The sequence below is a fragment of the Rhinopithecus roxellana genome, chromosome 7, assembly GCF_007565055.1.
Source record: "Rhinopithecus roxellana isolate Shanxi Qingling chromosome 7, ASM756505v1, whole genome shotgun sequence".
NCBI lineage: Eukaryota > Metazoa > Chordata > Mammalia > Primates > Cercopithecidae > Rhinopithecus > Rhinopithecus roxellana.
In genome coordinates, this window is record NC_044555.1 from 85,329,856 (window position 1) to 85,350,158 (window position 20,303).

The 20,303-nt window shown below is 44.8% G+C and overlaps 1 protein-coding gene across 3 annotated transcripts in view; it reads right to left on the minus strand.

The window, feature by feature from the left end:
* The window catches only part of MAP3K15 (mitogen-activated protein kinase kinase kinase 15), a 153,263-nt gene extending 147,544 nt beyond the window's left edge, over positions 1–5,719 (minus strand). For all 3 annotated transcript variants that reach the window (XM_030933902.1, XM_030933901.1, XM_030933900.1), the window contains exon 1: positions 5,135–5,719. In XM_030933902.1, coding sequence (XP_030789762.1) covers positions 5,135–5,495 — 361 coding nt within the window. In that variant the 5' untranslated portion in view covers positions 5,496–5,719. The remainder of the gene's footprint in view (positions 1–5,134) is intronic.
* Between the last annotated feature and the right edge of the window lie 14,584 nt (positions 5,720–20,303).

Consider the following 20,303-nt stretch of genomic DNA (forward strand, 5'->3'; position numbering starts at 1 on the left):
CGAATCCCTGAAAAGACCAGTAACAAGTTCTGAAATTGAGGCAGTAATAGCCTACCAACTAAAAAAAGCCCAGGACCAGACGGATTCACAGCTGAATTCTACCAGAGGTACAAAGAGGAGCTGGTACCATTCCTTCTGAAACTATTCCAAACAACAGAAAAAGAGGGACTCCTCCTAACTCATTTTATGAGGCCAGCATTATCCTGATTCGAAAACCTGGCAGAGATACAACAAAAAAAGAAAATTTCAGGTCAATATCCCTGATGAACATCGATGTGAAAATCCTCAATAAAATACTGGCAAACCGAATCCAACAGGACATCAAAAAGCTTATCCACCACGATCAATTGGCTTCATCCCTGGACGCAAGGCTGGTTCAACATACGCAAATCAACAAACACAATCGACCATATAAACAGAACCAATGACAAAAAACATGATTATCTCAATAGATGCAGAAAAGGCCTTCGATAAGATTCAACACCCCTTCATGCTAAAAACTCTCAATAAACTAGGTATTGATGGAACATATCTCAAAATAATAAGAGTTACCTAAAATAAACCCATAGCCAACATCATACTGAATGGACAAAAGCTGGAAGCATTCCTTTCCTTTTGAAAACTGGCACAAGACAGGGATGCCCTCTCTCACCACTCCTATTCAACATGGTGTTGGAAGTTCCAGCCAGAGCAATCAGGCAAGATAAAGAAATAAAGGGTATTCAAATAAGAAAAGAGAAAGTCAAATTGTCTGTTTGCAGACAACATGATTGTATATTTAGAAAACCCCATGGTCTCAGCCCAAAAACTCCTTAAGTTGATAAGCAACTTCAGCAAAGTCTCAGGATACAAAATCAGTGTGCAAAAATCACAAGCATTCTTATACACCAATAACAGACAAACAGCCAAATCATGAATGAACTTCCATTCACAATTGCCACTAACAGAATAAAATACCTAGGAATATAGACCAATGGAACAGAACAGAGGCCTCAGAAATAACATCACACATCTACAACCATCTCATCTTTGACAAACCTGACAAAAACAAGCAATGGGGAAAGGATTCCTTATTTAATAATTGGTGTTGGGAAAACTGGCTAGCCATATGCAGAAATCTGAAACTGGACCCCTTTCTTGCACCTTATACAAAAATAAACTCAAGATGGATTAAAGACTTAAATGTTAGACCTAAAACCACAAAAACCCTAGAAAAAAACCTAGGCAGTATCAGTCAGGACACAGGCATGGGCAAGGACTTTATGACTAAAACACCAAAAGCAAGGGCAACAAAAGTCAAAATTGACAAATGGGATCTAATTAAACTAAAGAGCTTCTGCAAAGCAGAATAAACTATCCTCAGAGTGAGCAGGCAGCGTACAGAATGGGAGAAAATTTTTGTAATTTATCAATCTGACAAAGGGCTAATATCCAGAATCTACAAAGAACTTAAAAAAATTTACAAGAAAAAACAACCCCATGAAAAAGTGGGCAAAGGATATGAACAGACACTTCTCAAAACAAGACATTTATGTGGCCAACAAACATATAAAAAAAAAACCCATCAACACTGGTCATTAGAGAAATGCAAATCAAAACCACAATGAGACACCATCTCACATCAGTTAGAATGGCTATCATTTAAAAAGTCAGGAAACAACAGGTGCTGGAGAGGATGTGGAGAAATAGTAACGCTTTTACACTGTTGGTGGGAGTGTGAATTAGTTCAACCATTGTGGAAGACAGTGTGACGATTCCTCAAGGATCTAGAACCAGAAATACCATTTGACCCAGCAATCCCATTACTGGGTATACACCCAAAGGATTATAAATCATGCTACTATAAAGACACATGCACATGTATGTTTATTGCAGCACTATTCACAATAGCAAAGACTTGGAACCAACCCAAATTCCCATCAATGCTAGACTGGATAAAGAAAATGTGGCACATATACACCATGGAATACTATGCAGCCATAAAAAAGGATGAGTTCATGTCCTTTGCAGGGACATGAAGCTGGAAACCATCATTCTCAGCAAAGTAACACAGGAACAGAAAACTAAACACCGTGTGTTCTCACTCATAAGTGGGAGTTGAATAATGACAACACATGGACACAGGGAAGGGAACATCACACACACCCCGCAGCCTGTGGGGGGTGAGGGAAGGGGAGGGAGAGCGTTAGGACAAATACCTAATACATTCAGGGCTTAAAATGTAGATGACAGGTTGATAGGTGCAGCAAACTACCATGACACATGTATACTTACGTAACAAACCTGCATGTTCAGCACATGTATCCCAGGACTTAAAAAAAAACAAAAACAAAAAAAAACTTGGGCCGTTCAACAGCTCCCCTACCCAGCAAGCTTTTTTCCAGAACAGCATTGTTTAATAGGACTTTCCGAGATGAGGAACGAGTTCTATAACTTCACTGTCCCACCTGGGAGTTACTTGTGCCTACAGAGCACGCATTTATTTATTTACAGACAGGGTCTCAATCTGTCACCCAGGCTGGAGTACAGTGGCATAAACACAGGTCACCGCAGCATCAACCTGGGCTTAAGTGATCCTCCTGCCTCCGTCTCCCGGGTAGCTGGGACCACAGGCACATGGGTGCCACCAGGTCCTGCTAATTTTTTTTTTTTTTTGCTCAGGTTGGTCTCGAACTCCTGTACTCAAGCAATCCTCCCGCCTTGGCCTTCTAAAGTGCTGGGATTACAGGTGTGAGCCACTGCACCTGGCCTATCGAGCACCTTAAATGCCACTAGTGCAACCAAGGAACTTACCATTTTTACCGTATTCTAACCAGTTTAACTGTCAAGAGCCACCTGGGGCTAGTGGCTACCAAATTGGACAAAGTGGTTTTAGAATTTTGGCGGAAACGCCAAAAAGCTGTGAGTGATAGAGGAGGAATCCAGGAGACCGTGAAGGTCATCTGTTTAGCCCAGGAACCCACCTCTACTGTGTACGTACTTTTTCAAACCTCTGAAAGTAATTCTAACGCACTGAGAAATGATTTACTCAAGACCAGGACAAGGTTAACCAAAGGGAACTCATGGTACAGCCCAATGTTCTAGGCCATCCAGGCCGGAGTGAGCCAAGGTGACGCGTCTGTTGTGTGGCTCCAGAATTGAAAGCCTGAGATTTGACGTCTGCATCTTCACAGTCGACCTGTTAGAAGAGGCCCCATACACACACACACTCCGCCCCAGAAAAAGCAAAAGCCACTGCACACGAATGTTTCAGAGGTGGCACCAGCAGGAAGGAGAGTGTTGTGCCTCATGGCAAAAGGAACATTTAACCGTTCAGAGAAGAGTCTGTTCAAACTCCAATTTTGGAGCAGAATGAATAGAAGTTGAGAAGATGGAGTGGTTCTAGGTGAAGTGGGCTCCCGAACGACTTTTCTAAAAAGATGTTGTGCTGAAGAGCATACTCAGTGTGGTCAGAAACGTCAGGAGAGTGCTTTCAATGGGTCCAGCTGCCACTTGTTTAAACAAGCCTGGCACCCCCCGCCCTCCCCGCCCCCTTCCAGCTGAGGAGAATTTGCTCTGCAGGAAAAACAGATCCGTGCTGCCTGCAGCAGAGGCTGAATCCTAATACTCCTAGCTTACTATTACAGCAAAGCAACTTCCCATATCCTATCTCATCAGTTTTTAGGTTTAGGATAGGCACTGTTACTCCCTTTGACCAGTGGAGAAACCGAGGCACAAGGACTGCCAGGTAATTACCGTCTCACATATAATGCTTCTGAACGTCACCCAGGTGCCAGAGGTTTGTCACCAAAGGCGCTGTAAGGGAAAAAACGTTAAGCAACAATTCATTCCACACCAAGAGAAACTCTTGCCAATCCAAAGTTCTTAAGGCTGGATTCTTGCCAATCCACGGTTCTTAAGGCTGGATTCTCACGGCACATTTATTAGAGTGAGTTTAGAGACGCAGAGTCCCACTCCAGCAAAGGTGCCCTCGAACCCGTGAATGCTGTGCATTATGGGAAAAAATATACATCACAGGGTGGTGGATCCCACTCCACCGTCAGTGTTTTGGGGACGAGAATTGAAGTGTGCAAAAGAACACTGGGTATTTCTAAGTAGAGGCCACACACACACACAAGACACCGATTTCCACTCCTGGCTGCAGAACAGAATCGCCTGAGAAGCATGACACTTCTGAGGCCTCGGGTGCTTATGTCATTGGTCTGGAGTCCGATCTGGGCATCCAGAGTTTTAAAAGCTCCCCAGGTGATTCTAATACGTAGCCTACGTTGGGACCCACGGCCGTAAGAGACCTGCCAGGAGTGAGAAAGCAAAAGTTGGATAACTCGGAGGAGGGCTTGGTAGGGTTTGGGTTACAGGTTGTTTCTTGGGTTATCTGATGTTTAAGATGCCTGAAGAACCAGTCTAAATGCCCGGTGGCCTCTATTTTCTTATCTGTAAAAGGGCACAACGTTAACGACTCTACCCTCCCCCAAAGGCAGGACGGTCCTGTTGGAGGAATCAGGGGGTGAGAGGATAGGAAGGGGGCTAGTGGGAGGGGGACTGGGCAGAGGGGACTGGGAAGAGGGGGAGAGGAGGAGGATTAGGGGGAGGAGAGGGGGGACTAAGGGGAGGGGGGACTGGGGGGGGACTAGGGAGGGGGGACTAGGGAGAGGGGGGACTGGGGGGACTAAAGGGGGGAGGGGGGAGAGAGGGAACTAGGGGGAGAGGGGACTGGGGGAGAGGGGACTAGGGGGAGAGGGGACTAGGGGGAGAGGGGACTAGGGGGAGAGGGAACTAGGGGGAGAGGGAACTAGGGGGAGAGGGAACTAGGGGGAGAGGGAACTAGGGGGAGGAGGGACTGGGGGAAGGGCGGGGGGGACTAGAGAGGAGGGGGACTAGGGGGAGGGGACGGAGAAGGAAGGGGGACGAGGGGGAGAAGGGAGGGGGACGAGGGGGAGAAGGCATGGGGACGAGGGGGAGAACGCAGGGGGACGAGGGGGAGAACGCAGGGGGACGAGGGGGAGAAGGAAGAGGGGGAAAAGGAGAAGGACGAGTGGACGGGGGACGAGGGGAAGGGGGACGAGGGGAGGGGGCCCTGGCTCGTGTGAGGGTAGGTAAAGTGGGACTGAGGTGGGGACGAGGCCGCTCTCACCTGCGTCGTAAAAGGCGTCGAGCACGGCCGTCTCCCCGAAGTCCAGCTCTCCGAAGGGCACGGAGGTGAGGTGAGCGCCCTCAGCCTCGCAGGCCCGCAGCAGGCACTGCCGCGCCCCCGCCTCCGGGCAGCCGGCCGCGCCGCCCTTGGAGCTCTCACTGCGCACGTATACTGCCCGCAGAGCCCGCCGCGGCCCGCCCCCGCTCTCGCCGTGGCCACAGCTGCCTGCCGCGCCCTCCGCCGCCCCGTCGGGCTCCGCCGGCCCGGCCTCGCCCTCCACCCCCGGCGGCGGCGGGCACTGAAGGGACTCGCTCGCCGCGCCGAGGGCCCCCGCCGGAGCATTCCCACCGCCGCTCTCCATGTGCCCGCCTGCGCGCCCTTCCCCTGCGCCAGTGGCCCGCGGCTGCGATCCGCTAGGAGGCACAAGTTACGGCAGCCGCGCAGGCGGTCCCGGCACCTGCTCCTGAAGCGCGGGACGCTACGTGAAACGAGGGAACTGAGCGCACCAGGGCCCCCGCGGAGGGTCGAAGACGGCAGTGCCCCTAGGCTGCAGCCTGAAGCTCAGGCCTCGCGGCCCCCAGCGCCCTTTGAAGGCCGGAGAGAAAGAGGCGGGGGCTGGGGACGTCAGGGCGAGCGAGGGGCGGGGAGGGGGCCGGGGAGGGCGGCAGGGCAGGAGCGGGGAGGGTGCCCCCTGCTGCCCCCTCCAGGCAGCGCCCGTCCGCAGCCGGGAGACGCCGAACACGGGAACAGGAATTGGGGGACTTTTTTTTTTTTTTTTTTTTTTTTTTTTTTTTTTTTTTTGCCATCCCTCTTAGCCTGATCACCATTAGGAGCTCCAATTTCTTTTTTCTCAAAACAACTTGAAGCATTCGAGCAGGGTGAAAACTCTTTCAAGGCATCGGTTGGATGGAAATGTTCTATTCCCAACTCAATACAGACGTATTAATAGTTTTCACCCGGCATTGGGATGAATGGATGCTTCATCCCGGGTTGCCAAGCGCACAGCCCTCCTTGAGCCCTGTCCCAGAGGCCGGGTCGTCCTGGCTTTCGCCGTGACCTTGACAAGGCATGGGGAGGCACCAGCAACAAACTTTGTCTGGAAGATAGACTCCGAGTACGCTACCTGCCTGACCTTTGAAAATGCCGTGAACCCAAAGGGGCCCTCACTCGGATCTTAAGCACTTCACGAATTTGGACACAAATATTAAAAAAATAGTGTTGCCACTGAGGGCAATACCCTTATTCCTATTTTTTATCTTTTTTGAGACAAGGTCTGTCACTATCGCCCAGGCTGGAGTGTAGTGGCGCGATTTCTGCCCTTGGCTCACTACAACCTCTGCTTCCCGGGGCTCAAGCGATTCTCCCACCTCAGCCTTCAGGGTAGCTGGGATTGCAAGCACGCACCTCACCACGTCAGCCTAATTTTATTTTATTTTATTTTTTTATTTTTAGTAGAGACGGGGTTTCACCATGTTGGCTAGGCTGGTGGTGAATTCCTGAGTTCAAGCGACGCCCCGCCTCATCCTCCCGAAGTGCTGGGATTACAGGCGTGAGCCACCGCACCTAGGCCATTGTTTTGTAAAAGATAGAATGCACCGGACGCTGTCACAGACTTGGAGGTTTTTCTTTTTTCAATTGCAATATTATTTTAAACTTTATTTCTAATTGACAAAGAATAATTGTATATATTTATGGAATACAATCTGTTGTTTTTCATTTAAGTTCAGGGGTATATATGTGCAGATTTGTTACATAGGTAAACTTGTGTCATGGGGGTTTGTTGTATAGATTATTTCATCACCCAGGCATTAAGCCTAGTACTCATTAATTATTTTTCCTGATACTCTCCCTCCTCCCACCCTCTACCCTCTGATAGGCCCCAATGTGTGTTGTTCCCCTCCATGTGTCCATGTGTTCTCATTATTTAGCTCCCACTTACGAGTAAGAACATGCAGTATTTGGTTTTCTGTTTCTGCATTTGTTTGCTAAGAACAATGGCCTCCAGCTCCCTCCATGTTCCTGCAAAGGACATGATCTCATTATTTTTTATGGCTGCACACTACTCCATGGTGTATATGTACTACATTTTCTTTATTCAATCTACCATTGATGAGCATTTAGATTGATTTCGTGTCTTGGCTATTGTGAATAATGCTGCAATGAACATACACATGCATGTGTCAACAGAGTGAACAAACCTACAGAATGGGAGAAAATTTTTGCAAACTATGCATCTGACAAAGGTCTAATATCCGGAATCTATAATAACTTAAATTTACAAGAAAAAAACAAACAGTCCCATTAAAAAGTGGGCAAAGGACATGAACAGACACTTCAAAAGAAGACATACGTGCAGCCAACAATCATATGAAAAAAAGCCTCAACATCACTGATCATTAGAGAAATGCAAATCAAAACCACAACAAGATACCATCTCACACCAGTCAGAATGGCTATTACTAAAAAGTCAAAAAATAACAGATGCTGGCGAGGCTGTGGAGAAAAAGAAACATTTATACACTGTTAGTGGGAGTGGAAATTAGTTCAACCATTGTGGAAGACAGTGTGGCAATTCCTCAAAGACCATATAACAGAAATAACATTCCACCCAGCAATCCCATTACTGGGTTTATGCCCAAAGGTTTTCTCTTTTTTAATAACAGCTTTATTGAGCTATAATTCACATACCACACAATTCACCCATTTAGAGTGTACGATTCAATGAATGTTTTTAGTATATTCATAGAGTTGTGCAGCTATGGCCATAATCAGTTATATAAAATTTTCATCACCCCACTCCCCAGTGCAAAAAAAAATCAGTACCCATTAGAAACCACTCTCGCTTCTTCCCAACATCCCCAGCTCTAGGTAACCATCAGTCTACCATCTCTGTAGATTTGCCTATTCTGGACATTTCATACAAATGGAATCATGCAATGTGTGGACATAGGTTTTTATTTATCTTGGGTATATACCTAGGAGCAGGATTTCTGGGTCACATGTTAACTCTACAGTTTTTCTAAAATCTTTTTTATAGAGATGGGGTCTCACTATGTCGTTGAAGCTGGTCTCGAACTCCTGGCTCCTACCTCAGCCTTCCAAAGCACTGGGATTACAAGTGTGAGCCACCACGCCAGGATTAACTTTATGTTTAAACGTTGGAGAAATTTCCACGGTTTTCCAAAGTGGCTGCACCATTTTCCATTCTCACCAACCAGCAGTGTTCCAATTTCCCCACATCTTCACCAACACTCATTATTGTTTTTTTGATTGTCACATCCTAGCAGGTGTGAAATTGTACTTCATGATGGTTTTGATTTGTATTTCCCTGATGGCTAATGACATTGGGCAGCTTGTCGTGTGCTAATGATTGGCCGTTTGTATAACAACTTCTGAGTGATGTCTATTCTAATCCTTTGCCCATTTTTTAATTGGGTATTTGTCTTTTTATTATTGAGTTGTAAGAATCCTCTATATATTGTGGATAGAAGTTCCTTATCAGATATGTGATTTGCGAATATCTTCTTCCATTCTGTGAGCTGTCTTTTCTATTTCTTGAGGGTGTCCTTGGCAGCACATCACAAGCCATTTTGACACGTGCAGGATAGGACTTATAAAGCATTTCAGCTTCTTTTCACGCTTCAGTACTAATACAATCCACCTCCCACCCCCAAAGAAAGCAGAAACTATCTGTATAAATCCATGAAGAAATCCTGCTCTCATTCCAGCCCTGGCAGAAATCACAAGCAGCTTCCATATGTATCCTCGTCTGTGGTCAACGAATGGAAAATGGGTTCTGAGGAAATCTGTGAGAACACACAGACCAGGCTAGGAAGCAGGAAAATTCAGAAAAACTCTCCACACTTTTGTTCTAAGACATTTTTTGTATGATGCTATAAAAGGACACATGTGTTCTTTGTAACCTTGTAATGCATAATAATAGTAATTTTCCTAATATGTCTGTTCATCTGGAATTATTCCAGGGACTGCCACAGCCTTCAGAAGGGCAAAGATGCCCATTTAAAATCCCTTGCCAGCATCTTGCTGTTGTCCCCATCACAATCTTCCCAAATTCCTCTCAGCTCTCACTGGGACCCTGCTGATGGAGTGAGACCCACAGGAGCTGTGAATTCTGGCTTGAATAAGATCTTCCTCTAAATACAAACCCTGCTGAGTAAATGCTGAGAACGCAGCATTTACCCAGCTAATGAGTACCTTCCCCGAAGTGAGGACACACAGCCCACCTTTTCATTGTGTGTAGCAATTTGCACACCTGAAGCATGCCCTGGCCCCTTCCCCCAATGCCCTTCCTACCTCCCCCTAGCCCCACTGAGAAGAAAATTGCAAAATGCTGGATTAGTTTCTTCTGTTTAATTGAACAACTGTCTTGTTCTTACCTTTGCCTTGCCGCTTACTAAGTACATGTCCTGGAAACAACTTTGTCCTAATGTAGAGGTACCATGGAAAGTTCTTCCATTTATTTATTTATTTATTTATTTATTTTTGAGGCAGGGTCTTGCTTTGTCACCCAGGCAGGAGTGCAGTGATGCGATCACAGCTTATTGCAGCCTCAACCTCCTGTGCTCAAACAATCCTCCCACCTCATTTTTTGATTTTTTTGTAGAGACGATGTCTCACTATGTTGCACAGACTGGTCTCCAACTCCTGGGCTAAAGCAATCCTCCCGCCTTGGCTCTCAAAGTGTTCGGATTACAGACATGAGCCACCATGCCTGACCTCTTCCATATATTTAGAGGAAATCCCTTTGTGACTGCTACCCGCTATTTTTTTTTTTTTTTTTTTTTCACACAGGGCCTTGCTCTGTTGCCCAGGCTGGAGTGCAGTGGTGTGATCATGGCTTACTGCAGCCTTGACCTTCTGGGCTCAAGCAATCCTCCCGCCTCAGTCTCCCAAGTACCTGGGACTACAGGTGTATGCCACCATACCTGGCTAATTGCTTTTGTAGAGATGGGGGTCTTGCTATGTTGGCCAGGTTGGTCTCTAACTCTTGGGCTCAAGCAGTCCTCCCACCTCCGCCTCCCATAGTGCTGGGATTACAGGTGTGAGCTACTGTGCCTGGCCACACCCACTGACTCCAATTTAATTCTTCTTCCGCATGGCAACTATCCAAGAATTCCCCTTAAGTCTTCTCTTTTGCAGGTGATACCCCATGTCCCAGGCCCTTCAGTCATTTCTCCATGGTATCATTTCCAGACTACTCTCCACCCTGATGATCCTCTTCTAGGGGATTCCATATTTGTCTCTATTGTTGTTTTGCGTATGTAAAAGACTTTTAAAATTAAAATGTTTTCTTCTGAGATAATCGTAGATTCACATGCAATAAGAAATCAGAGACATCTAGTGTACCCTTGACCCAGTTTGCCCCAATGTTAACATCTTGTTGTACACTATCATAACCAAGACATTGACCTTGATACAATCAAAATACAAAACAGCAGGGTACAGTGGCTCACAGCTGGAATCCTAGCACTTTGGAAGGTCGAGATGGGCAGATCATCTGAGCAAGACTCCATCTCAAACAAACAAACAAAAAGTTATGTCAATGGAATCATACAATATGTAACATTTTGAAATTCTTTTTTCATTCAGCCCCATTCCTTGGAATTCATCCAAGTTGTTGCGTGTATCCATAGTCCATTCCATTTATTGCTGAGTACTATTCCATGGCATGGATATACCACAGTTTCTTTAACCATTCACCATTTGAAGGACATCTGGGTTGTTTCCAGTTTTTGCCTATTATAAATAAAGCTGCTATAAACTTTCATGTACCAGTTTTTGTTGTTGTTGTTTCTTTGAGACGGAGTCTCGCTCTGTCGCCCAGGCTGGAGTGCAGTGGTGTGATCTCGGCTCACTGCAACCTCCACCTCCCAGGTTCAAGCAATTCTCCTGCCTCAGCCTCCCGAGTAGCTGGGACTACAGATGCGTGCCACCACGCCTGGCTAATTTTTGTATTTTTGTACAGACGGGGTTTTACCATGTTGGCCAGGCTGGTCTCAAACTCCTGGTCTCAAGTGACCTGCCTGCCTCGGCCTCCCAAAGTGCTGGGATTACAGGCATGAGCCACCATGCCTGCACCCACTTTTTTTTTTTTTTTTTTTTTTTTTTTTTTGAGACAGAGTCTCACTCTGTCACCCAGGCTGGAGTGCAATCTCAGTTCACTTCAACCTCCACCTCCCAGGTTCAAGTGATTCTCGTGCCTCAGCCACTGTGTAGCTGGGACTATAGGCACCCATCACCACACCCTGCTAATTTCTGTATTTTTAGTAGAGATGGGGTTTTGCCATGTTGCCCAGACTGGTCTTGAACTCCTGGCCTCAAGTGATCTGCCAGCCTCAGCCTCCTAGTGTTGAGATTGCAGGCTTGAGCCACCATGCCCAGCCATCTTGTGCCCATTTTCTAGTTGGATTTTTTTAAAACTCTTTAGTTTTGTGTGTTCTTTGTATACTCTAGATCCTTTGGTGGATATGTGGTTTGCAAATATTTTCTCCCAGTCTGTAGCTTGTCTTCTCATCCTCTTAACAAGAACTGTCACAGACAGAGCAAAAGTTTTTAATCTTGATGAGGTCCAATTTATCAATTTTTTCCATTTATGGATTGTGCTTTTGGTTCCACATTTTAAAATTTTTTGCATAGCACTAGGGCCTGAAGATTTTTGCCTATGTTTCGTTCTAAAAAATTTTATAGTTTCACTTTTACATGTAAGTCCATGATCCATTTTGGGGTAATTTTTGTATAAGATGTGAGATTTAGGTTGAGGTTTACTTTTTTGCCTGTGGATGTTCAAGTGCTTCAGCACCATTTGATGGAAAGCTTGTCCTTCCTTCACTGAATTGCCCCTTTATCAAAACTCAGTTGTGCATGTGTATGAGTCTCTTTCTGGGTTCTCTATTGCATTGACCTATCAGTCTATCCCACCACCATTACCACACTGTCTTCATTAGTGAAGCTATATAGTAGCTCTTAATACTGGGTAGAAGGATTCCTCCTTTACTTTTCTTTTCCAGGATTGTTTTAGCTATACTTGCATCTAGGTTCATGAGAAATATCGATCTGTAATTTTATTTTCATTTTTTTGGTACTGCCTCTGCCTTGTTTGGATATCAGGGTAATACTAGCCTCATAAAATAGCTTGGAAACTATTCTGTTATCTTCTGTCTTCTGGAAGAGATTGTGTAAAATTGGTGTCACTTCTTCAAATGTTTGGTAGAATTCTCCAGTGAGGTCATTGAGACTTGGAGATTTCCTTTTCAGGGTGTTTTAGTTTTTTCTAATAGTTATATAACTATTCAGATTGTCTATTCTATCTTGGTTGAGTTTTGGCCTATGTTTTTCCATATACATTTCAGAATAGGCTTGTCTATGTCTACAAAAAACATTTCTAGGATTTTGATAGGAATTATATTAAATGTAATAGATCAATTCAGAGAGAATGAACATCTTTATTATGTTGAATCTTCCAAATTATGAGCATTGTATGACTCTCCATTTATTTAGATGTTATTTGATTTCTTTCATTAGAATTTTAATTTTCAGCATACAGATCCTGTACATGTTTTGTCAAATTTATACCCAAGAATTAAATTTTCTTTAGCATGATTGTAAATGGTATGATGCTTAATTTCAGGCTTCACATGTTCATTGTTAGTATGTGGAAATGCAACTTTTTGTATGAATTTGTATTACACAACCTTGCTGAGCTTACTACTTATTAGTTCAAGAGATTTTTGTTTCCTTGAAATTTTCTATGTAGACAATCATGTAATCTTCAAGGGAGAGTTTTCTTTCTCTCTCTCTCTCTCTCTTTTTTTTTTGTGTGTGTTGTTGTTGCCTTATTACTGTGGCTAGAACTTGCAGTACTATGTTGAAAAAGAGCAGTGAGAGTGGGCATCCTTGCCTAGTCCCTGATCTTAGGGGAAAAACATTCAGGTCTTTTACTCTAAGGATGATGTTAGCTGTAAGTTTTTTGTAGGTGTTGTTCCCTCTGTTCCTAACTCGCTGAGAGCTTTTATTGTGCATGGGTATTTCATTTTTTTGCAAATGCTTTTTATGTATCAATTGATATGACCATATGATTTTTCTCCTTTAGCCTGTTGATACGGTGGATTACACTGATTTTCAAATGTTGAGCCAACCTTGCATTCTTGGAATAAATCCCACTTAGTCGTGGTGTGTCATTTTTTTTACATATTGCTGAATGTGATATGCTAATATTTTATTGATGATATTTGCATCTAGGTTCATGAGAAATATCGATCTGTAGTTTTGTTTTCATTTTTTTTTTTTGGTATTGCCTTTGCCTTGTTTGTATATTGGGGTAATACTAGCCTCATAAAATAGCTTGGGAACTATTCTGTTGTCTTCTCTCTTCTGGAAGAGATTGGGTAAAATTGGTGTCACTTCTTCAAATGTTTGGTATAATTCTCCAGTGAGGTCATTGAGACTTCAAGATTTTTCAGGGTGTTTTAATTACAAATTCAATCTTTTCTAATGGTTGTATAACTATTCAGATTGTCTATTCTATCTTGGTGAAGTTTTGGTAGTTTGTGGTTTTCAAGGAATTGATCCATTTGTTCCAAGATGTTGATGTCATAAAGATGTCCAAGATGTCATAAAGTTATTCTTGTTTACTATACTTTTTTTTTTTTTTTTTTTTTTTTGAGACAGAGTCTTGCTCTGTTGCCCGGTCTAGAGTGCAGTGGCCGGATCTCAGCTCACTGCAAGCTCCGCCTCCCGGGTTTATGCCATTCTCCTGCCTCAGCTTCCCGAGTAGCTGGGACTACAGGCGCCCACCACCTCGCCCGGCTAGTTTTTTTGTATTTTTAGTAGAGACGGGGTTTCACCGTGTTAGCCAGGATGGTCTCGATCTCCTGACCTCGTGATCCGCCCGTCTCGGCCTCCCAAAGTGCTGGGATTACAGGCTTGAGCCACCGCACCCGGCCGTTTACTATACTTTTAATGGCTCTAGGGTCTGTAGTGATAGCTGTTTCATTCTTGATTTGGTTATTTGTGCCTTCTCTCTTTTTATCTTTTTCAGTTTTGCTATCTATCCAACTAAATGTAAATATTCAAGTCTACCGATGAGCCCATCAGTGATAGCCTTCATTTCAGTTACTGTTTTTTATTTCTAGCCATTTGATTCTTATAGTTCCTATCTCTGCTGAAATTACCTATCTGATTTTGCATGATGTCTACTTAGGTTGTGAGAGACTTTAACATAGTAATCAGGCTGGTCATGGTGACTCACACCTGTAATCACAGCACTTTGGGAGGCTGAGGCAGGCGGATTGCTTGAGCTCAGGAGCTCGAGACCAGCCTGGGCAACATGGCAAAACCCCATCTCTACAAAAAATACAAAGAATTAACTGGCTGTGGTGATGCATTCCTGTAGTCCCAGTTACTGGGGAGGCTGAGGCAGGCACATCACCTGAGGTCAGGAGTTCAACATGGTGAAACCCCGTCTCTACTAAAAATTAAAAAAAAATTAAAAAAAAAATTAGCCAGGCATGATGGCACGCACCTGTAGTCCCAGCTACTCGGGAGGCTGAGGCAGGAGAATTGCTTGAACCTAGGAGGCAGAGATTGCAGTGAGCTGAGATCAGGTAATTGCACTCCAGCCTGGGTGACGGAGCAAGACTTCGTCTAAAAATAAATAAAACACAATAAAAATCTCTCTGATACTTTAATAGCAGTGCCATATCTAAGTCTGAATCTGATCACTTCTTTGCCTCTTCAGAATGCTTTTTCTTTCCTTTTGGCATGCCTTGTAATTTTTTGTTGAAAGTTGGACATTGTATATAGGGCAGTAGATACTAAGATAATAAACCTTTAGTGTGGAACTTTATATTGATCTGGCCAGGAGTTGGGCTGTGTTGAGATTTGCTTTCCTATGAACATTACAAACTTCAGATTCCTCTAGTGATCTTTTTTTGTCCCCCACCCCTCTTGGCTTTGGGACTTCCCTTTGTGCTGCTCCCCAAAGTCTGTCTCTTGCAGTCCTCCCTGCTGCTGTTATTCCTGGAGGCTTGTTAGCATGCTGGTAGGGGGATGGATTCTCTAATATTCTAAGCTTCAGTCTTTGGAGTACACAGTGGGCTTGTGTCTCGGGTGTAACCTTCACATGGTTTCTGTTTCTCCTCCAGGGATAGAGCTCTCTCCCATTCCCTCCTCCCAGCTGCAGTGGGCATCTATGAGTGTTTTCAGTCTATAGACTTGAAGCCCTTTTCTCTGAAGATTGAATTGTTTTTAGTTGAGATGAAGAGCTAGAGTTGAGTGCAGTTCCCTCCCCTAGTTGCAATGGTAATTCACCAGGGCCCTCGGACCATGTCTTTCCCCATGCAGAATAGCCTTTTTTTCCTTAAGGGAAAAGGGTCTGAGTAGATTTCTCAGTGGTTCCTGAGCCAGTACCATGAGGTTTTTTTTTCTGGATTTCCCCTGATCTTCCCTGTGAGAACCAGGTGGGGTCCCTGGAGGAAAAGCCTGTAGAAGGATGGGAGTCTGTCTCAGGAGCTGCACGCTCTCAAGTTAACCCACAGTTGACTTCCAGCAATTGGTCAAATTTTCTAGCCTGATCTTTCTACCTAGTTCTATGGCACCTGGTGGCTTCTGCCCTTGGTAACCAAATGCTCAGATCCTGTGTGTTACAAGAAGTGCCTCTTTTTTTTTTTTTCTGAGACAGGGTCTTGCTCTGTCACCCAGGCTGAAATGCAGTGGTGTGATCATGGCTCACTGCAGCCTCAAGGCTCCAGTGATCCTCCTGTGTCAGTCTCCCAAGTAGGTGGGACCACAGGCAGGTGACACCATACCTGGTTATTTTTTGTCCTTTTTGTAGAGATGGGGCCTTGACATGTTGCCCAGGCTGGTCTTGAACTCATGGGCTCAAGCTATCCTCCTGCCTCGGCCTCCCAAACTGCTGGGATTACAGGTGTGAGCCACCATACCTGGCCCAGATATTAACATGGCTATTTGCTCTTTGAACTTAGTTCTCTATTAATTTCCAGTTTGCCCAGATTTTTTCTTGTTGTTAGCATAGGAAGGGATTTCTGGCAGCTCTTCCGTATCTCTGAGCTGAAACTGAAAGCCCTATCTATTCAACCATATTTGACCTAAAAAAATGTTAGTTTCATATGTTTCAACCAAATAGACTATGGCATTATTTCTGAGTAGTACACCTTGCTTTGCTTCAGCCAAGGACAACTAGAGATTTCTGGAAAAGACTGCTGTCAGCTACTCTACACACAACTCACTGGGAATGAGTTGATGCCCCCCACGATGGTGGTCTTCAAACTTGTGCGTGCATCAGAATTACTGAGAGGACTTGTTAAAATACAGATTGTTGGGTTGCTTTCCAGAATTTCTGGTTCAGTAAACCTGGGACAGGGCACAAGAATTTTCATTTCTACCAAGTTCCCCAGTGGTGATACTAATGCTGCTCTTTTGGGGACCACATTCCAAGAACCACTGCTCTATGGCTCTTCCTAGAAGCCCAGCGCTTATCTACATATCCCACTTATTCATCACTTTGAGAGCAGATGGTTTGCCCTGAGAGGGAGCAATTAGGTTCTCAGCTGACCTCAGAGAAGCATCAAGAGTCAGCAAATAATTCCTTTTTTTTTTTTTGAGACATTGTCTCACCGTCACCCAGGCTGGAGTGCAGTGGCGCGATCTCAGCTCACTGCAACATCTACCTCCCGAGTTCAGGCGATTCTCGTGCCTCAGCCTCCTGAGTAGCTGGAATTACAGGTGTGTGCCACCACGCCTGGCTAATTTTTGTATTTTTTAGTAGAGACGGGGTGTTTGCCATGTTGGCCAGGCTGGTCTCAAACTCCTGACCTTAAGCAATCCACTCGCCTCAGCCTCTCAAAGAGCTGGGATTACAGGCATGTGCCACCATGCCCAGCTAATTTTTCTATTTGTAGGAAAGATGTGGTTTCACCACATTGGCTGGGCTGGTCTCGAACTATTGGCCTCAAGTGATCCACCTGCCTCGGCCTCCCAAAGTGCTCTGGTTGCAGGTGTGAGCCACCATTTTCAGCCCAGAATTCATTTTTTTCCCTCCAGAATGAGTATAAGAAAAAATAAAACTTTATTTTCTAAAACAGAGGTAGCCACAGGTTTCTAGGTAGTGACTGGACGTCTTAGAGAAAATGGTGTTCCGATGATATGAACTTGGTTTTGAGAACCATGATGATGCAAGAAGCACTCTCCTTAGGGTCCAGGTGTTGGCTGAGACTCATATGCAAGTAAAGTGCTCTGAAGGCTTTCTTTGTATCTGTTTCTTTTGCTGTGGAGCTTCCCTAATGCCCCAGTCTGGTGCTAAAGTTTTAGTAAAGGTCCAACCAGGCTGCTCAAATGTATAGAATAAATTGCATTTGACATCAGTCACAATTACCAATTCATCTATCCACTCAACTACATATTAAGTGATTACTATTAATATATATCTGTCAATGTTTTAGGTGCTGGGGATAGAGCAGTGACAGAAAAGTCACTATCCTCAGAGTGGTTTCATTCTAAGGGAGGGGAGATTGAAAACAGAAACGAAGCAAGCAAGGGAAAATAAATGAAGGAGGTATTGATATGGGGACTCTGGGGGTGGGTCAAGGCTAAAGTTGCTCTTTTATTTAGGGGGGTAGGGAGGGCCTCTCTGATGAGGTGACATTGGAACAGTGACCAATCAGAAAAAAAGAGATCCAGACCTGACCCCCATCAGGATTTAGGCAAATGCAACTTTAAGGAAAGATGGGTGGTTAGTCACTTGTATATGCTAAAGTTAATAATGAACTAAGTTTATAATTGGGCAAAGATGATTTTTGCTAAAAGTATCAGGCAACTTATGCTCACGTTCCACTTTTTGGAATTATCTTAAGGATAGGTCAGAAATGTGGACATAGGCCAGGCGTAGTGGCCCATGCCTGTAATCCCAGCACTTTGGGAGGCCAAGGCAGGCAGATTGCTCGAGCTCAGGAGTTCAAGAGCAGCCTGGGCAACATGGTGAAACCCCGTCTCTACCAAAAATACACACACACACACACACACACACACACACACACACACACACAAAATGTAGCCGGGCGTGGCGGTGTGCATCCGTGATCTCAGCTACTTAGAATGCTGAGGAGGGAGGATCCCTTGAGCTCAGGGGATGGAGGTTGTAGTGAGCCGAGATGGTACCACTGCATGCACTCCAGCCTGGGTGACAGAGTGAGACCCCATCTCAAAATAAATAAATAAAAATAAATAAAAAAGAAATGTGGATATAGATTGATGCCTAAAGATGTCCAGGACAGCTTTATTTTAAAAAGTTAAGAACTTAAGTTCATGACAAACGCGCCTCCTTCCCTGACCTTCCCTCCTTCAGGGCTCCAGTGGGCATGTCTCCTCTGTCACTCCAAAGCTCCGGGGGCTTTTCTGTGTAGTTGTGTTTTGTACTGAGGAAGACTTGCCTGTTTACCTGCCTACTTCTGCCCATTTTACACCGAGCTCCTTCAGGGCAGGGACTCTGTCGCATTCAGCACCTCTCATGGCATCTGGCGCATCACCATAAGCACCCTATATATGTTAGATAAGAGATTGGTCAAATGCTTTCTGGAATATCCACAGATGGAATACTATGGAGCCATTACAAATTGTTTTCACACAAAAAAAGACAAAAAAATTAAGTATAAAAACCAGACTATAAAACTATAAATGCAGAATGACCTTCTTATCAGAGACCAAAATTAAAGGCTGTTTCTGAGAATGTCTGCCTTCTCTTTATATTTTGTATTTTCTACTTTGGGCATAAATATTCCCTTCATATTCAGAAAAAAAAAGTTATCTAAAAATTCTCAAGGTGACTTTGTTCTACATTTGAGCCTACAGTCACCATTCTGGTGCTCTAAACACCTTTTTTGTTTTCTTGGCGGCAGTGGGGACACCGTCTCACTCCCTCACCTACGCTGGAGTGCAGTGGTGCAAACACAGCTCACTGCAGCCTCAATCTCCTGGGCTTAAGTGATCCTCCCACTTCAGCCTCCTGAGTAGCTGGGACTTCAGGCACATACCACCAAGCCTGGCGAATTTTTGTATTTTTTTTGTGTGTGTGTGGAGATGGGGTCTCCCTATGTTGCCCAGACTGGCACTGAACTCCTGAGCTCAAGCAATCCACCTCCCTTGGCCTCCCAAAATTCTAGGATTACAGGCGTGAGCCACCATGCCCGGCCTAAACTTTTTTTTTTTTTTTTCTTTTTTAAAAGGGAGTCTCGCTCTGTCACCCAGGCTGGAGTGCAGTGGCACCATCTCAGCTCACTGCAACCTCCGCCTCCCAGGTTCAAGCGATTCTCCTGCCTCAGCCTCCCAAGTAGCTGGGATTACAGGTGCCCGCCACCACGCCTGGCTAATTTTTGTACTTTTAGTAGAGATGGGGTTTCACCATATTGGCCAGGCTGGTCTCAAACTCCTGACCTCAGGTGATCCTCCTGCCTCGGCCTCCCAAAATGCCGGGATTACAGGCGTGAGCCACCGTGCCTGGCCTGGCCTAAACATTTTTAAGACATGGAAGATTCATTGGTGGGACTTTCATCAACAGGCCCATCCTCAGCATGTGAAGTATCCTCAATTACCCCGAAAGTTGTCACCCTCAGCTGTACTGTTTTGTCTTCCTCATCACCCCACCCAGATTCTCAGCACCACATGCATCCCTATCAAAGCAGATATCAGTTCTACCTTCAGGCCTGAAGCTTCCTCTGAGAATTCCTCTCTCAATTCATGTCCTTCTCCTCCTTCCAGATGTACTTCCTCCAAGAAAACTGCCCTGATTGAGAACAAAGAACATTTTCTGAGAGCTGCCTTGGGACGACAGCAGGGAGATGCGCAGGCATTTCATACAGGCGTCCGTTTACTCCCTATTCATCTATTTCCCTTTGGCATTCAAGGGCAGAGTTTCAGCCCCAGCCAAATTCTTGATTTTCTGATTGAGTCTAGGAAATATTCATGATGCTTGAAAAGAATCTGCTGTATGTCTCCTAAGACATCTCTGTTTTCTTTTTTTTCTTTGAGACAGGGTTTCACTCCAGTTACCCAGGCTTGGGTGCAGTGGCACAATCTCAGCTCACTGCAAACTCCACCTCCCAGATTCAAGCAATTCTTGTGCCTCAACCTCCCACAT